The sequence below is a fragment of the Parasteatoda tepidariorum genome, chromosome 3 (assembly GCF_043381705.1).
Source record: "Parasteatoda tepidariorum isolate YZ-2023 chromosome 3, CAS_Ptep_4.0, whole genome shotgun sequence".
In the NCBI taxonomy this organism is placed as follows: Eukaryota; Metazoa; Arthropoda; class Arachnida; order Araneae; family Theridiidae; genus Parasteatoda; species Parasteatoda tepidariorum.
The window spans coordinates 750,596-764,594 of record NC_092206.1 but is presented as its reverse complement, the minus strand read 5'-3'; the positions used below and the strand labels follow the sequence as shown (position 1 = coordinate 764,594).

Genomic DNA, 13,999 nt, shown 5'->3' with positions numbered 1-13,999 from the left:
ATAACATAAAACTAAATTATCATCAAGGAAGTATGTTCATTTAACATCAAATTACTTCACATAACCTATTGGTTAAGTGCAAGGGCGCTGGCAGGGGGGTGCAAGGAGGTGCACTTGCACTGGCTTTTTTTTAAACAATTAAAGAGAGACAGAAAAATAATTTTGCTATAAAAAAATTTTATTAAAAATATTTTTATGGGTGGTGTTTTCTACACTAAGAAACGCTGCAAGCTCAGTACCGCCTAAATTTCCGGGTTAGTGCTTCCGTTGTATTTTAGAGCCATTTGGCATCATTGTGTTTTGAGATTCTTGCAAACATTTGATTACTTATTACTAGTGTTTACAATGCTAAAAATGTTAACACTAATGTAAGATGGTGCACAGCTTGCAACAAGAACAAACAGTAATAAACTTATGGAAAGAGACCATATTAAGACTGTCAAAAAAGCGAGTTATTCAAAATCTAGCAACCATATCACCTTTTTAAATAATAAATAACAAAATAACTAAGACAAATTTTCACTCCAAACTCCCCAGAATTACATAATAACATTAATATCTTATGAAATATGGCAGATTTGAGATCAGAAATTATCTAATTTATTTCTTTTATTGAAAACAAAATTATCCATTTGAAAATATCGCCTCGTAGAATAACATGTAGTAAGCAGCTGCAAACTTTCTAACCGAAACTAGAGCAGGCATACAGCTCGAGATTGTTATTATTTACATTTCTACTGAAAACACCATCCATTCAAAAGCAAGTAATTAAGTAATTATTGATACATAACATTTAAAAAATTGTTTAATCAAACAAGAATTTTAATCGTCTTGTTTGCGGTCCAAATCTGTTTATAACTTTTTCAATGAATTTTGAGTCATCTTTGATTCTTTTCTTATGCACACTGAGCATGCACAAACTTTACAGATATCTAAACTATATTTTTAAATTTCATTTAATAAAATANTGTAAAACTAAGAGAATAATTCCATTTTTTATTATTATTATAATGTAATTCTGCGCTACATTTTCGGATAAAGTTAGTTAGAAAAGTCGTCAAATCTTATTAACCATCTTATAATTATTATTGTTGTGTAAATAATGTTAATATACTGTAATAAGTTACAGTTAAAGAGATCTGTTAAAAATGATTTATAACTTAATGATCAGCTTCAGGTGCAATACGTATATATATAAATACAAGAAAACACGAAGAAAGTTAAGAAAAACAATAAGTTTCATAATATATAATATTTATCAAATATATAATATTAGTTTCATAATAATTGAAATGTAAACTTATATTTCATATAAGTTTAATTTACATTTCATGATTTTTCTTTTTTTTAAATTTTTTTATTTATTTATTTATTATTATTTTTAATAAACTGTTGTTTGTTATTTTTTACTTATTATTTCCCCCCCTTTTTCATATGTCTATTATTTTTCTTTGTTTTATTCTTCGTTATGAACTTANGAAATTCGTACTTTTTTTTTTAAATATCTTGATAACAATGAAGAAATGTATCTTGAAAAAATTTAACAAATGAAAGTATAAAGTATATGTAATAACAAAAAAAAATTTATAACAGAATGAATATATATATATATATATTGTTATGGCGTCTTGCTGTGTAGCCCAGGCAGGTATANATATGTCTATTATTTTTCTTTGTTTTATTCTTCGTTATGAACTTATATATATATATATATATATATATATTTTGTTAGAGGGTTGCACCCCCTTTTATATTATTCTGCCGGCGCCTTTGGTTAAGTGTTATAAAAGTTTCTCACCACTTTCATTCACATTTCAGCGTTTTTTCAAAGTTTAGTCTTAGAACACCAAAAAATGATTTATATGCATTACCCTCTAACAGAATTTCTCTAAATAAAACTTTCAATATCAATGAAAACATACATTAAAGAAAACACAACTTTAATATATTTATAAATTATTCAAAATGAAAAATATGCAAATTATTGATTTATTAAAAAAAAATCAATTGATTCAAACAAATGATTTTTAAAAAAAATTATGCCAACCCTAATCAGAAACCAAAAGAGAGAAAGAGGTAGCGGATTTAACTCAAACATTGTAGCACAGTTTCCTGGTTACCCTTTCGACTCAGTAAAATCACCTTCTCTCACACATCCATGGCTCAACAGCCCAGGGTGGGCCTTCTCAAGAAGTTTCTTTACAGACTAACCATTTCCCTGCCAGTGTTTTCCAGTTTTTAAGACCAAAAAGTCTTTTTCTAGGCCATCTATCCATCTCAAATTTGGCCTGCCTCTTTTTCGTGCGCCAACTGGTCTGGCATTGAAAACTCTTTTCGTGGTAAGGTCTTCGTCCATTCTGATAGCACGGCCTGCTCATTTTATTCTTTGCCGCTTAATAAAGTTAATAATGTCAGGTCACTGGAGTGATAAGGCAAAGGAAAAAAAATCCAACTGATCATTATGTCTGTTGAATAAATGAATGCATATAAGAATAATAAAAATGATGTAAATAATAGCAAAAGCTACAAAAAGTTACATTAAAAACAAACCACTTACGATTTACAGGGAACATACAAGAAATGCAAATCAACAAACATCAGGAAATCTGACACTGCAGGAGGTTAGCAAGAAAAAAGTTCATAAAAAAGAAAACCCAATCTAAACAAAACAAATTTCTTAAGAAATCCCCATGTTTTGATATCCATTTAGATCCGACTGTATTATGAGAAAAAATATTTCTGCATAAAGAAATAACTAAAAAAACCTATACCTGATTTAATGTCAACCCATTCTCTATGGACAAAGGCATCAGAAAAGGTATTATTTTAGAGGCCATGATTTCCTTAGTAATTCCAAGTTTCTTATGAGACATAGTAATCTTTAAAATCCCTGTAAAAAAATTTGATGCATTGAACATATTTAAATTGAAACTTAATTTCAATTGGCCACATTTATTTGCAATACGTCAGAGTTTTCCTTTTAACCGAGCTACAAAGTATTTTCAATATTTTACTTTTGATTCCATTTTTAAAACTATTGAAAAATTTCTTCAATTCTTAATCTTTCAGACGACACTAAGTAAAGAACAACATTAACCCTTTTCATTGTATCACACAAAATTGCTAATGAACTTCAAAAAGTATCCCAACTTTATAAAGTTCATTAGCAGCTGTGAATATACTGACCTAAAAAGACAACAGATTAATTTGGAAGCATTTAATGTTAAGAATAAAATTTGGTCATTATTTTATGAAAAACAGTCACAAAATTAGATTTTATGTCAGACAGGTGAATTCATAGGTTTTGTAGTTAAAAGTGAATTAAATAAACTGGATTAATGATTTTACTGCAATAAACTGTGAGAATGGTTACCACAGAAACATAATTCTTTATTCTTGAGTTTGGTTATTTCATTTTAAATTTAAAAAATCCCATGAGAAATACTAATGCAATTATTTGTAAATTTATATAGTTTTCATAATTAAATCAATATGTTGTTATTAGAAAACAATCAACCCTTAATATAACGGCTCCAAACGAAAATGAATGTTACAAAGCGTTGATGCTATATCGCGATTGCATAAAATTAGAGAAAATATTTACTTACATTTCATAAGTACTGGATTTATTTTGGCAAAAACATGTTACATGTTAAATAGAATTATGAAATTAACTAAAATGTAAATTTTTTTTCAAGTCAATAAAGTGCAAGTATTACTTAATATAGCACATTACAGGTTAAAAATATGCTTAAATTTTTTCAAATGACATCTTTTAATACTGTGCATAAACTTCAGCCAGTCATTTAGTACTTTTTCTAGATTTTGAAATATTGTTGCCTTTTACATTATGATTTTCGATTATTGTAAACATAGGGCATCTCAGAATTTGGAATAATTTAACAATTTGTGATTTTGATATTATTCTTCTATTCAACTCCTTTAAAAGATTTCATTTCTGCTCTAAGCATATAGCAACTCACTTGTTAGGAACATCCATTTTTGCTAAGTAACCAGAGAACAGAGCAACACTAAAATCAAGAAGAATGTGAATAATGCACGTTTTAACTCCAAAATAAACTGCTTCATAAAATACTTCAAATACTTCACAAAAAAGTGAATACAGAATGATGAATACATTGTACCCTTTGAAAAGAAATATTGAACACTTATGATTGTAAAGGAAACTCCAATTTCCAATTGCAATATACATATCAATAATGGTAAGTAATCGATATTTCACAATCTTTTTGATAATGCCCAAGACCTCATAGATTAAAAATCGTGGTACAGTCAACCTCGCTTAAAGGAATACCATCGTTTCCAGTCAAATCTATGCAATTAAGCGGATTATTCAATTAAAAAGGGAGTGCAATATTCAATAGTAAATACATTTACCTTTTAATGGTATTTAATGCATAGTTTCGCTTTTTTGATTAAATAAACTCAGTTTTATGATCAAGAAACAATTATAATTAAAACTGTCTGTGTTAGTATCATGAAATATAAATGTCATTTAAAGTGACATAAAAATAAATCAATGTTAGTGAAAAGTATAATATAGGCACTCAAATATTATTTGATCCCTTCCGAAAAAAATCTATAACTGAAGACTAATTTTATACCCGTTTAATTCGTCAGTTTATCAAACTTAGATTTTCCCTTTTAGTTTCCACAAAGACTTTCATGACTTGCATATATTTAAATACATTGAGAATTTTTTTTTTCTAATCCTCGAAATTTGAAAATTAATGCGATATTTTATTTTGGGATTTTTCGAAATTCATTGCTTCCATGATTCATCTTTTTTTTTTTCTCTTCTGATTAATTCAAATCTATCCTTTTCACGCTCAACTTGCAACCAACTCAGATAGTTATTCACTGGATTAAGCAATGATTATTCTACTTAAAAGAAAGACACACTGTACACTAGTGTGTTAGGTTTTAATAACTTTTTCTTATCAAAACTAATAGTGCATCAAGAAGGGACCACAAGACAAATCCTTCTATCCATTTTTTTTTCATTCTAAATTATGTGTGTATGAAGTAAGTCAAAGAGGGGTAAAAACCCCTTTGCTTACTTCAATGTATAACTAGCAGCAAGATTTGATGCATTTTTCAACTTAACCCTTAACACCTGTTTAGACTAATTAATGAACAGGAAGTCCCTATTCAAGTGACCAACTATTTTATCTTAACTAACTGGTGAAACATTTCTCAAAAATCAACCCATTCCATTACCTCTTCTTTATGCCATTAGGTGGGGACTAACAAATATCCATTTAAACAGAGAACGTATTAAATTATCCATTCCTTTAAGCGGGTGATACGCACTCAAGTCCTATCTCCATTCATAGAGAATTCATAAAAGGTTTATTAAAAGAATCAAGACTTTTGTTATCAATGGAGAAATGTTAGTTTTGAAAATGCACAAGCCTCTTTCTGGAGTAATTTTATGAGAAAAAAATTTCAGTCACTTATCTTAGAATGAACACCTTTTAATTGGTGTTAAAATAACATTGGACCTATATCATGAAATAGCCATTTTAATGGGGGGGGGGGTGCTTAGATTATGTACACCTATCTATAGGAAACAGTACCTGTGGTAAATCTTGAATGAGCACCCTTTTAAAAAGTATTATATTTTAAATTTTTTTAAATGCAAACTAAAAGCATGATCTGAAAAATCGAATTATTTTGACTACATAGTAAAAGAATGTACAATCGAAAATTTGCAAAATACTATAACAATTCCAATTTTAATAATCTGGCGTAGATTCAAAATATAAAGTCATTACAAAATACTTATGTCATTCACAATAATATCAGATGGAATAAAAGTATAGACAACTTAACCAAATGAATGAAGCACAGTTATTTCAAACATGTTATAAAATATAAAGTCATTACAAAATACTTATGTCATTCACAATAATATCAGATGGAATAAAAGTATAGACAGCTTAACCAAATGAATGAAGCACAGTTATTTCAAACATGTTATAGTTGCTCTAAGTTTTATTTAGAAAAAAAAGTACAATAACACAATTTATAAATAAATATCACTTATTGTTAGATATTAAACTAAAGGAAGCTGTTATTTAAAAAAAAAATACCATTTTTACTAACAGCAAAGTAATGAAATTTAAAAAACTTCCGAATATATTTATTCTGAGCTAGTCAAATAAAACTCCCACGATACTATAAATAAATTAAAGAGCTAAATACAAATAATTACAACCAAGTATGACACGTACAATTAAAGCGTAACAATTAAATTGTCTATTTCGGTACATTTGTTAATCATTGGAAAAAAACATTAGTCATTAGAAAAAAAACATTAATTGTGATAATTATATAGCACTCTCCTTGAATGGAAATAAAAGAAGAAAGACTCTAGCTTTCATTCCTTAATTTTTTAAAATATAGCACACAATGCTATACATTTACATAATGTTAATATTGTGTTGCAAAGAATCAAACTGGTGATTAAAAATTTGAAAATTGTTGCTAAAAAATGCTTGTTTTTACTATTTATCTAAATCTGTACAATCTGCAAAATAAAAAAGTAAACATCCTGAATAACTCTTGATCTAATGATCAGATTTTTTTCTTCTTCCGATTCTTAGGACTCAATCTTAATGTTTCCATGGCTTAACCTTAAATATGCTAGTTGTATGAACGAACATGATATTTCAAGTAATGAAATCTGATGTAATAACATAATTTCTTGAATTCATGTCCTTTTTTTTTTGATGGATTTAAATTTCTGAAATTCAAAATATGGGTTAGCAGTAATCCAGAGAATATAATCCCAATAGTTCAAGCAGAACAGCCGTGAAAAGTTTGGACCCCTTAATGTTCATTTAAATTCTTACGTATTATTTTAGCAAACAGCGTTGGAAGAGAAAACAGAGGATTGCCTGAAGAAAAACATTTAAGGGTTCATTTTACAGTCAATTTTAATTTTAATTTTTTTTTGTTAGGGAATAGTAAAAATAATTTACTCAATGGCCAAGATAGGTAGGCAAGTACTTTATTTACGTCACACTAGAGCTGCACAATGAGCTACTGCCGACGGTCATGGAAACATCCTTGAAGATTTTCTGAAGAATATCATCGCGATTTTGATCCGCTGAAGAGGGGGTGGCTCCCCTGCTTTGGTAGCCCGATGACCTGCGCATTAAGTCAAGCACTTTGTGGTAGAACAGTTTAACGAGGACCCATACCACACACCCTCGGTCCCTACGTAGGCTGATCAAAGTGATCACCCACCCACTTACTAACCGCAGCCAGTGATGCTTGACTTCGTTGCTCTACTGGGACGATTGTTGCTTTACGATCAGTTCGTTGTGGGACTACTCAATGACCATAACTAAACAGAAGCGAAATATTAATTCATTTTTTAATATTAATTAATATTATTTAATTTTAATAATAGTAATAATAATAATAATTAAATAAACAATAAAAGAAAAAAAATTACTTGACTTGCCACCCATTTTTCAACAATGCACCCACGGCATGCCATACCCTATATATGCCACTGTATAGATATTTAAATTTTGGCTATTTTTTTTCCTTGACAGAAAAAACATAAACTATTTCATAAAAAATAACCGATATAATAATAAATAAATCATGGATTATTGGTTGGATAGGTTTTAAAAATCAATGCAGAATATCTCTTGAACTTACCTAGCATTCCCATTAAAACGGCTGGTTCTTTGGATGGTATCTGAGATAAAAAGGGCAAAATTTCATCCAGGACTAACCATTTATCTAGGTGCTCTAATAACTTTCCAAGACAAACTAAGCAATTTACACGAACCTGAAAACAATGATTTTGAATTCATCAAACATTGTTTAAATGTTTCTTCTGTATTTTAAAATAACTGATAATGGGCATTTAAAGCAAAAGATTTTAAGTTTTCTATCGAAATTTTTTGACAAAAATTAAGTATACATTAAGATTATGTTGTTGCCTATCCTTATCGATCTGACAATCAACTCCAAAAAGTTGTTGGCAGTCAGAAATTTAAGATTATAGTTTACTTAAGTATTACATTAAGATTGTAGTAAAACTTAAGTGAACTGTAAATAAAACTAAATATGACTTAGTATTTACAGATGCTTTATATTTTTTAAACTTATTAATGTATTATTATTCTGCTCAACTTTTTGGAGAAATTTATTCGAGATATTAAAGAATATTTTTAAAAAACTAACTGAATCAAGATTAAAACAGTTCCTTACCAGCGTAAAATTAAGAATTGGTTTAAAATAAACATAAAAGTAGCAAACTTTAATAAAAACAATAATTATCCAGACTTAAAAAAAAAACTTGCTATATTAGTAAATTATCAACAAATCAAAAATTACAATAAGTAATAAGTTGCTTAGTTCTAATAATTTTTTATACTAATGGGCTTATTATACACACTATTTGAATATTGCTAAAATATATTTAGCAGATTTTGTATTTATATCAATAATAATTTTATTTTTCAAAAGCTTTACTTGCATGGTCTGGTTAAGAGTCGTTATATGGAGTGACGACTGTATTACAAATACAAAGAAACATTAATATTGGATATACAGTGAACTCTCGCTACTACAATATCCGATACCACAACAACGCTTTCTATTACGATAATGTTTCGTGGCCTCGACGAACTATCATATGAATTCATGTTATACTTTTTTCAATATTGCGATATTCTCTGACGCAATAAACCCCTTTAAAACGATTTTTTGTTCAAATTTCAACCTCATTTTCTCCACTTATTATTAGTTCTCAAATAATGCAAAAAAATCTTTTTTTTATCATATTTTTCTATTGTTTTCTAACAAGACTCACTGCTGACTACCTCAAGAGCTTTCATTCTTTTTTAAGAAGTCACAGATGTAACATCAGTTTCATTCCTTTCACGATAATGAGTCACCACAAGTATCACCTGAAAGAGAATTTTTTCCATAGAGGGTGGGTGGAGTACCACTCATAAACGAAAATCATTTTTGTTCTTGGAACGCATATTTTGTTGGTTGAGAAGAATGAATAAACAAGCAAAAATATCGGATTATTTTCAATAAAAACGGTTTTCAGGTATTTTTGCAATCTTATTTTACTTCAATTGTTTTTAATATTTAACCTATCTGCAAATTAATATTATAGTTAATACATATACACAGGAGTGATTGTGGGCCCAACTCAAACATCCTGAAAATATTTCGAGTAAAATCATAAACGACGCATTTCAAAAAATTAATATCTTTATAAATTTAAATCATTGATATTTTCAAAACACGAAATTCTAAATAAATTATATGCAGCATAATTTCAATGAATAATTGTTTATATGTTTACTTTTGTCTCAAATCACTTTTATTATTCTACCAGAAAAAATATTAACGAATGAAAGAGATGCCAAGTATAAATTCTAGTTCTAATATTTTTAAATAAAATACACAAGAATTTTTCTATATAAATGTGATCGATGATTTCTCGAAACTTCTGGACTTTGGATTTCCGGAAACTTTCGGATCGCGGTTAACTTTCAGATCTGGAACACAATCACCTCTGCATATAATATTAAAATTTAAAAAACTTTTATCGCGTCCCCAAAGTATGTAAACCCTTAATATAACAATATATTTATTGGGTCCCAAAAATATTGCTGTAGCGAGGTTTTACTGTATATTGAAACTCAGACCAGGCTCAAGAAACTTTACATGATGCGAGTAAGATATGAAATATAGACATTTAACACTTAGCTTGGGGCAAAATAACACATGTTGCTGATTAACTAGTAATCAGTGTTTAAGAGATTATTTAATATTATTCCTGGAAGCTATTAAATGATTGAGATATAGATTGGATTCATTTTTTAACATCCATGCAACAACATTTAGTAAAACAAAGAGGTAAAAACTTACTGAAAGGTAACTTGTTCCATTGCAAAGTTTTTTAATTCTAGGTAACAATGCATTTTTCATGGCAGAATACTCAATAAGGTTGGCAAATTTAGGAATGATACTCAAACAAAGTTCCTAAATAGAAAATAAAAGCTTCACTCATATGTTGAGAAAAATTATCATCTAATGTACACTGTGCTAAAGAACAACTCTGAATAACTTCCGATTCAATTTTTCACGTTCTAGGACTCCATCATAATGGTTCGGAGGGGGGCTAAACTATGCCAATTATATAGTGCAAACGATATTTTAAGTTACAAAATCAGACACAAAACCGCACATTCTCTGAACGAACAACCCTTTTTTTTTTACCAGATTTGGATTTCTTACCCCCAAAATATAGGGGGTAGTCACGATCTAGGAAATATTGTCCTAATAGTGTGAACCCCTTTATATTCAATTTATATTTGGTGTATTTTGGTACAATATTTTAAAGCTAATTGAAACATTTTTGCACTCAATTATAAAATTTGTTTATCTTAGGATAATTCCATGGAATAAATAAATTTTAGCAAATATTTATTATACTATATTTTATCAGAGTTGAAAAACTGTTTGAATTGTAAGGTATACAGTTTTTTACATCATTTTAAAGTACCTAATTTTACATGGCAAAATACAAAATTTGAGCAAAATTGATTGAATAGTTCCTGAGAAATCGAATTTTAAATATGAAACTTTACCCTACAAAAGAAGGAAAGGCAGAATATTCCGATTCTGCATTTGTAAGTAAAAGTTCTACAAATATTACTAATATGAATGTTTTTATTTCTCCTGTTTGAATCCTCTAACTATTTAAATACTATACTTTAATGATTTTCGTGAACTGTTCCTATAATGGGTTTTTGTTAATATCCAAGTATCATTCTTAAAGTGATTTTTCATAAATGGCAGCACTGAAGTTTAATTTGCTATTCATACAATAATGAAATGAATAAATCAGATTTATTCATTTTATACATATGCTAATTTCTATAACATCTCTTATTTTTTTCTTCTCTCTTCCATTTTTTTTCCGTGACAGTTTGAAACAGAAAAAGAACCTTCAGTATGGAGTGCGGTCAACTCTAGCGGGCAATACAGTAGTGTTTGATGATTTCAACTATGCAGTGCAATTGGAAGCTACTGTTCCTGCATAGCAGTTGCAAGCATGGCAATAAAACTGGTATCACTGTGTCAAAAAAGATCTAATCAAATGTAGGATTTAAATTTTGTGTGCCGTAATAATATTGGAGATTTAGAAACCATGCATAAATCAATAGCAATAACTGCCAAAAGAATTTATCAAAACACCACATCAATTTACAATGAAATCAACGCCTCGAAAATTTACTAATCGAGTACAGGATTTGAAACTTCCCTTTTGCAATATCTTATTAAAAATATTAACTCGATCATTAGAGAATATTGACTCGATATTAATTATGACCTTGTAATCAGAGCCTGACTAAGGCGAGCATACGGGTCAGTTGCCCCGGCCCCCACATCAGAGAGGGCCCATAAATCGAATAGAAGGTTTATTTTCGGCTTCTAAGTAAACTTTTTTTAAAACAAAATATCAGTCAGTTTTATGTTAGCTTCATTAATCTATCGCATGAACACAAAAAATCTATTTTGTAAATCCATGTCCTTCTATTGCAGAATTCAGCCAAATTTTTGCAATTACAATGAACACATTTGGCCAATCAAAAGTTTTTTTTTTTTTACATATCGCAAAATGTGATATGTTTACAAAAATACAGACTAATGATTGGCTTAAGTGATGTATCATTGTGCGAAAATTTAGCTGAATTTCGCGCTTATGTTAGTAAGGATATGAATTTTTCGCAGCTATATGACAAAGTTAACGAACAGAAAACTGCATTTGGGCAGATGGACACAGAAATGTCAGAAAATTAATAAAATGAGCAGAACGATATTTTGTCTCATCATTAGAGGGAGGGGGACGTTTATAGCTATTTTAGGTTCAAGTCAATTTTCTTGTTTTACATATCTTTGATGAGGTGAAAAATTTAAATACCTCCATAAAGTTCGGTTCTTCATTTCTGAAATAGTGAAGCAGAGGGTAATAAAAAAAGTAAATGTACCACAGCGAATCAGAATTTGTAACAAAATACGCCTATTAAAATATCAGTTTGAGGAAAAGAAAAAAATTTTTTATTGGGAAGGATCGAAACTATTTGCTTGATAATCAATTTTATACTTTTGCCACATCAATTTATTAATTCTGGCAGTTATTACGAAATTTTTCTTTCTTGAAGTATATCCCTAATTCAGTTTAACTCTTACAAATCTCCTTAAAAAAATTGTTATTGCCCACACGTATGGGGGGAAAAAAGGATAAATGAGGAATAAATGTCTCATTAACAAAATTTAAATTTTCTGTGAAAATAGTCATTTTTGATTTGCAGAAGTTCCCAGATCAACGGTCTCAGGAAAAATCACTTTATATTTGGCTCTTTCCACATAGATAACCTAACAAATACTAACTTATACATTAATTGCCAAAGAATCAGATAAAAAAAATAGCATATTTTGAAAGAGAATATTTTTTAAAACAGTATCTTATATAGTTACATAAATATCCATAAATTCCTTTTTCCGTATAATCTTTTAATGCAATATTTTGCAATTCAACAGATAGGTGGCATATGTTTACATAGTGCAACCTCAGTAACTGAAGATTAACAAAAGAACAGATCTTCAAGAAATAATTGAAAAAGAGCTGCGTTGGCTCAGGGGATAGAGCATCCGCCTTCCAATAAGGTGAACTGGTTTCTTATCCCAGTCAATACGAATTCCGCAGCCGGCTTGCACCGACCACAGTGCAGACGTGAAATATCCTCAGTGGTAGACATATCATGGGGTTAGAGTCCCTTTGTCATGGAGGTTCTCGTGGTCTTCCACTCCATGTAACACAAATGCGGGTTAGCTCCATCAAAAAGCCCTCCACGAAGGCACATTTCTCTCAATAGTTGAACCAGGAGCTCCCTTGTCTTCTGGATTGGGTTCAAAATGACAAGGCTACGGAGTTGAACATCAGTAGTCGTAAACCCAAAAATTGGGTCGACTGTTCAATGACAGTTATAAAATAAAATAAAATCATTGAAAAAGACTAGAAAATTCGATATCAAAATCCATTACTATAAAGTAAGGCCACTAAGATTTCCTTGGATACTCACTACTACACTTTAAAGAAAAATATTGAGAAGTACTTTTTGGAGATTAAAGCGTGACAATATTTGGAGCAGAACAACAAATTTGGGAATCTATAAACTACTTAAAGAGCCAGAAATCATTAAACGTATTGCTATACACACGTTTAAATTGCAGGTCACCCAATAAGTTTGGATGATGGTTGAGCCACTAAGATCTCCTTGACCAAACCACCTGGTACAGGAAAAAGAAGAAAAAAAACCTAGATGGATTAATCATCTAGAAAAGACCATAAAACTATTAGAATAACAAACTGGAAAACCTTGCGCAAAAATAGGAATAAAATTCTAAAGAAGGCCAGTGCCCACCCAGGGCCATCAAACCAGTGAAGACAATATTTTGAAAGACAATGAAAATTACTAATATAAGCTAGTTAGCAAAAAGTGCCATGTTTTACAAATTTAAAAAAATAACAATACATAACACTTAAAAATTCAGCACTAATAGTGACTAAAGTATATCATAGTAATTTTAAATGAATACCTGTATTTGCTGGGCATCAGATTCAAGTGCTTTGTATATCATTGGCAGTACATGGTTCGTAATAACAGGCTTGGAACATTTAGATAAAAGTAATTCCATCTTTTGCATAAAAATTAACGTAATCTAAAATGAAAAGTTTAAAATAAAAATAAAAAATCATTCAAATTTTCAGACAAATAATATTTGAAAATTCATCAAGCATTTCACAATACTTTCAAAGAATTGTCCTTTTTTGGAAATACTGAATAAGAAATGCTCAAAACAATATTAATCTATAAAAATTAAAAACGCAATTAGTTTTTAGACTTGTTTGAAAAGATAATAA

At 29.3% G+C, this 13,999-nt stretch overlaps 1 protein-coding gene across 3 annotated transcripts in view; it reads right to left on the bottom strand.

Moving 5' to 3' along the window:
• The window catches only part of LOC107452852 (SCY1-like protein 2), a 58,996-nt gene that overhangs the window by 17,545 nt on the left and 27,452 nt on the right, over positions 1-13,999 (bottom strand). For all 3 annotated transcript variants that reach the window (XM_043053296.2, XM_043053299.2, XM_043053297.2), the window contains 4 exons: positions 13,675-13,797; positions 9,937-10,050; positions 7,699-7,831; positions 2,772-2,890 (listed from right to left, as the gene is read on the bottom strand). In XM_043053296.2, coding sequence (XP_042909230.1) covers positions 2,772-2,890; positions 7,699-7,831; positions 9,937-10,050; positions 13,675-13,797 — 489 coding nt within the window. The remainder of the gene's footprint in view (positions 1-2,771; positions 2,891-7,698; positions 7,832-9,936; positions 10,051-13,674; positions 13,798-13,999) is intronic.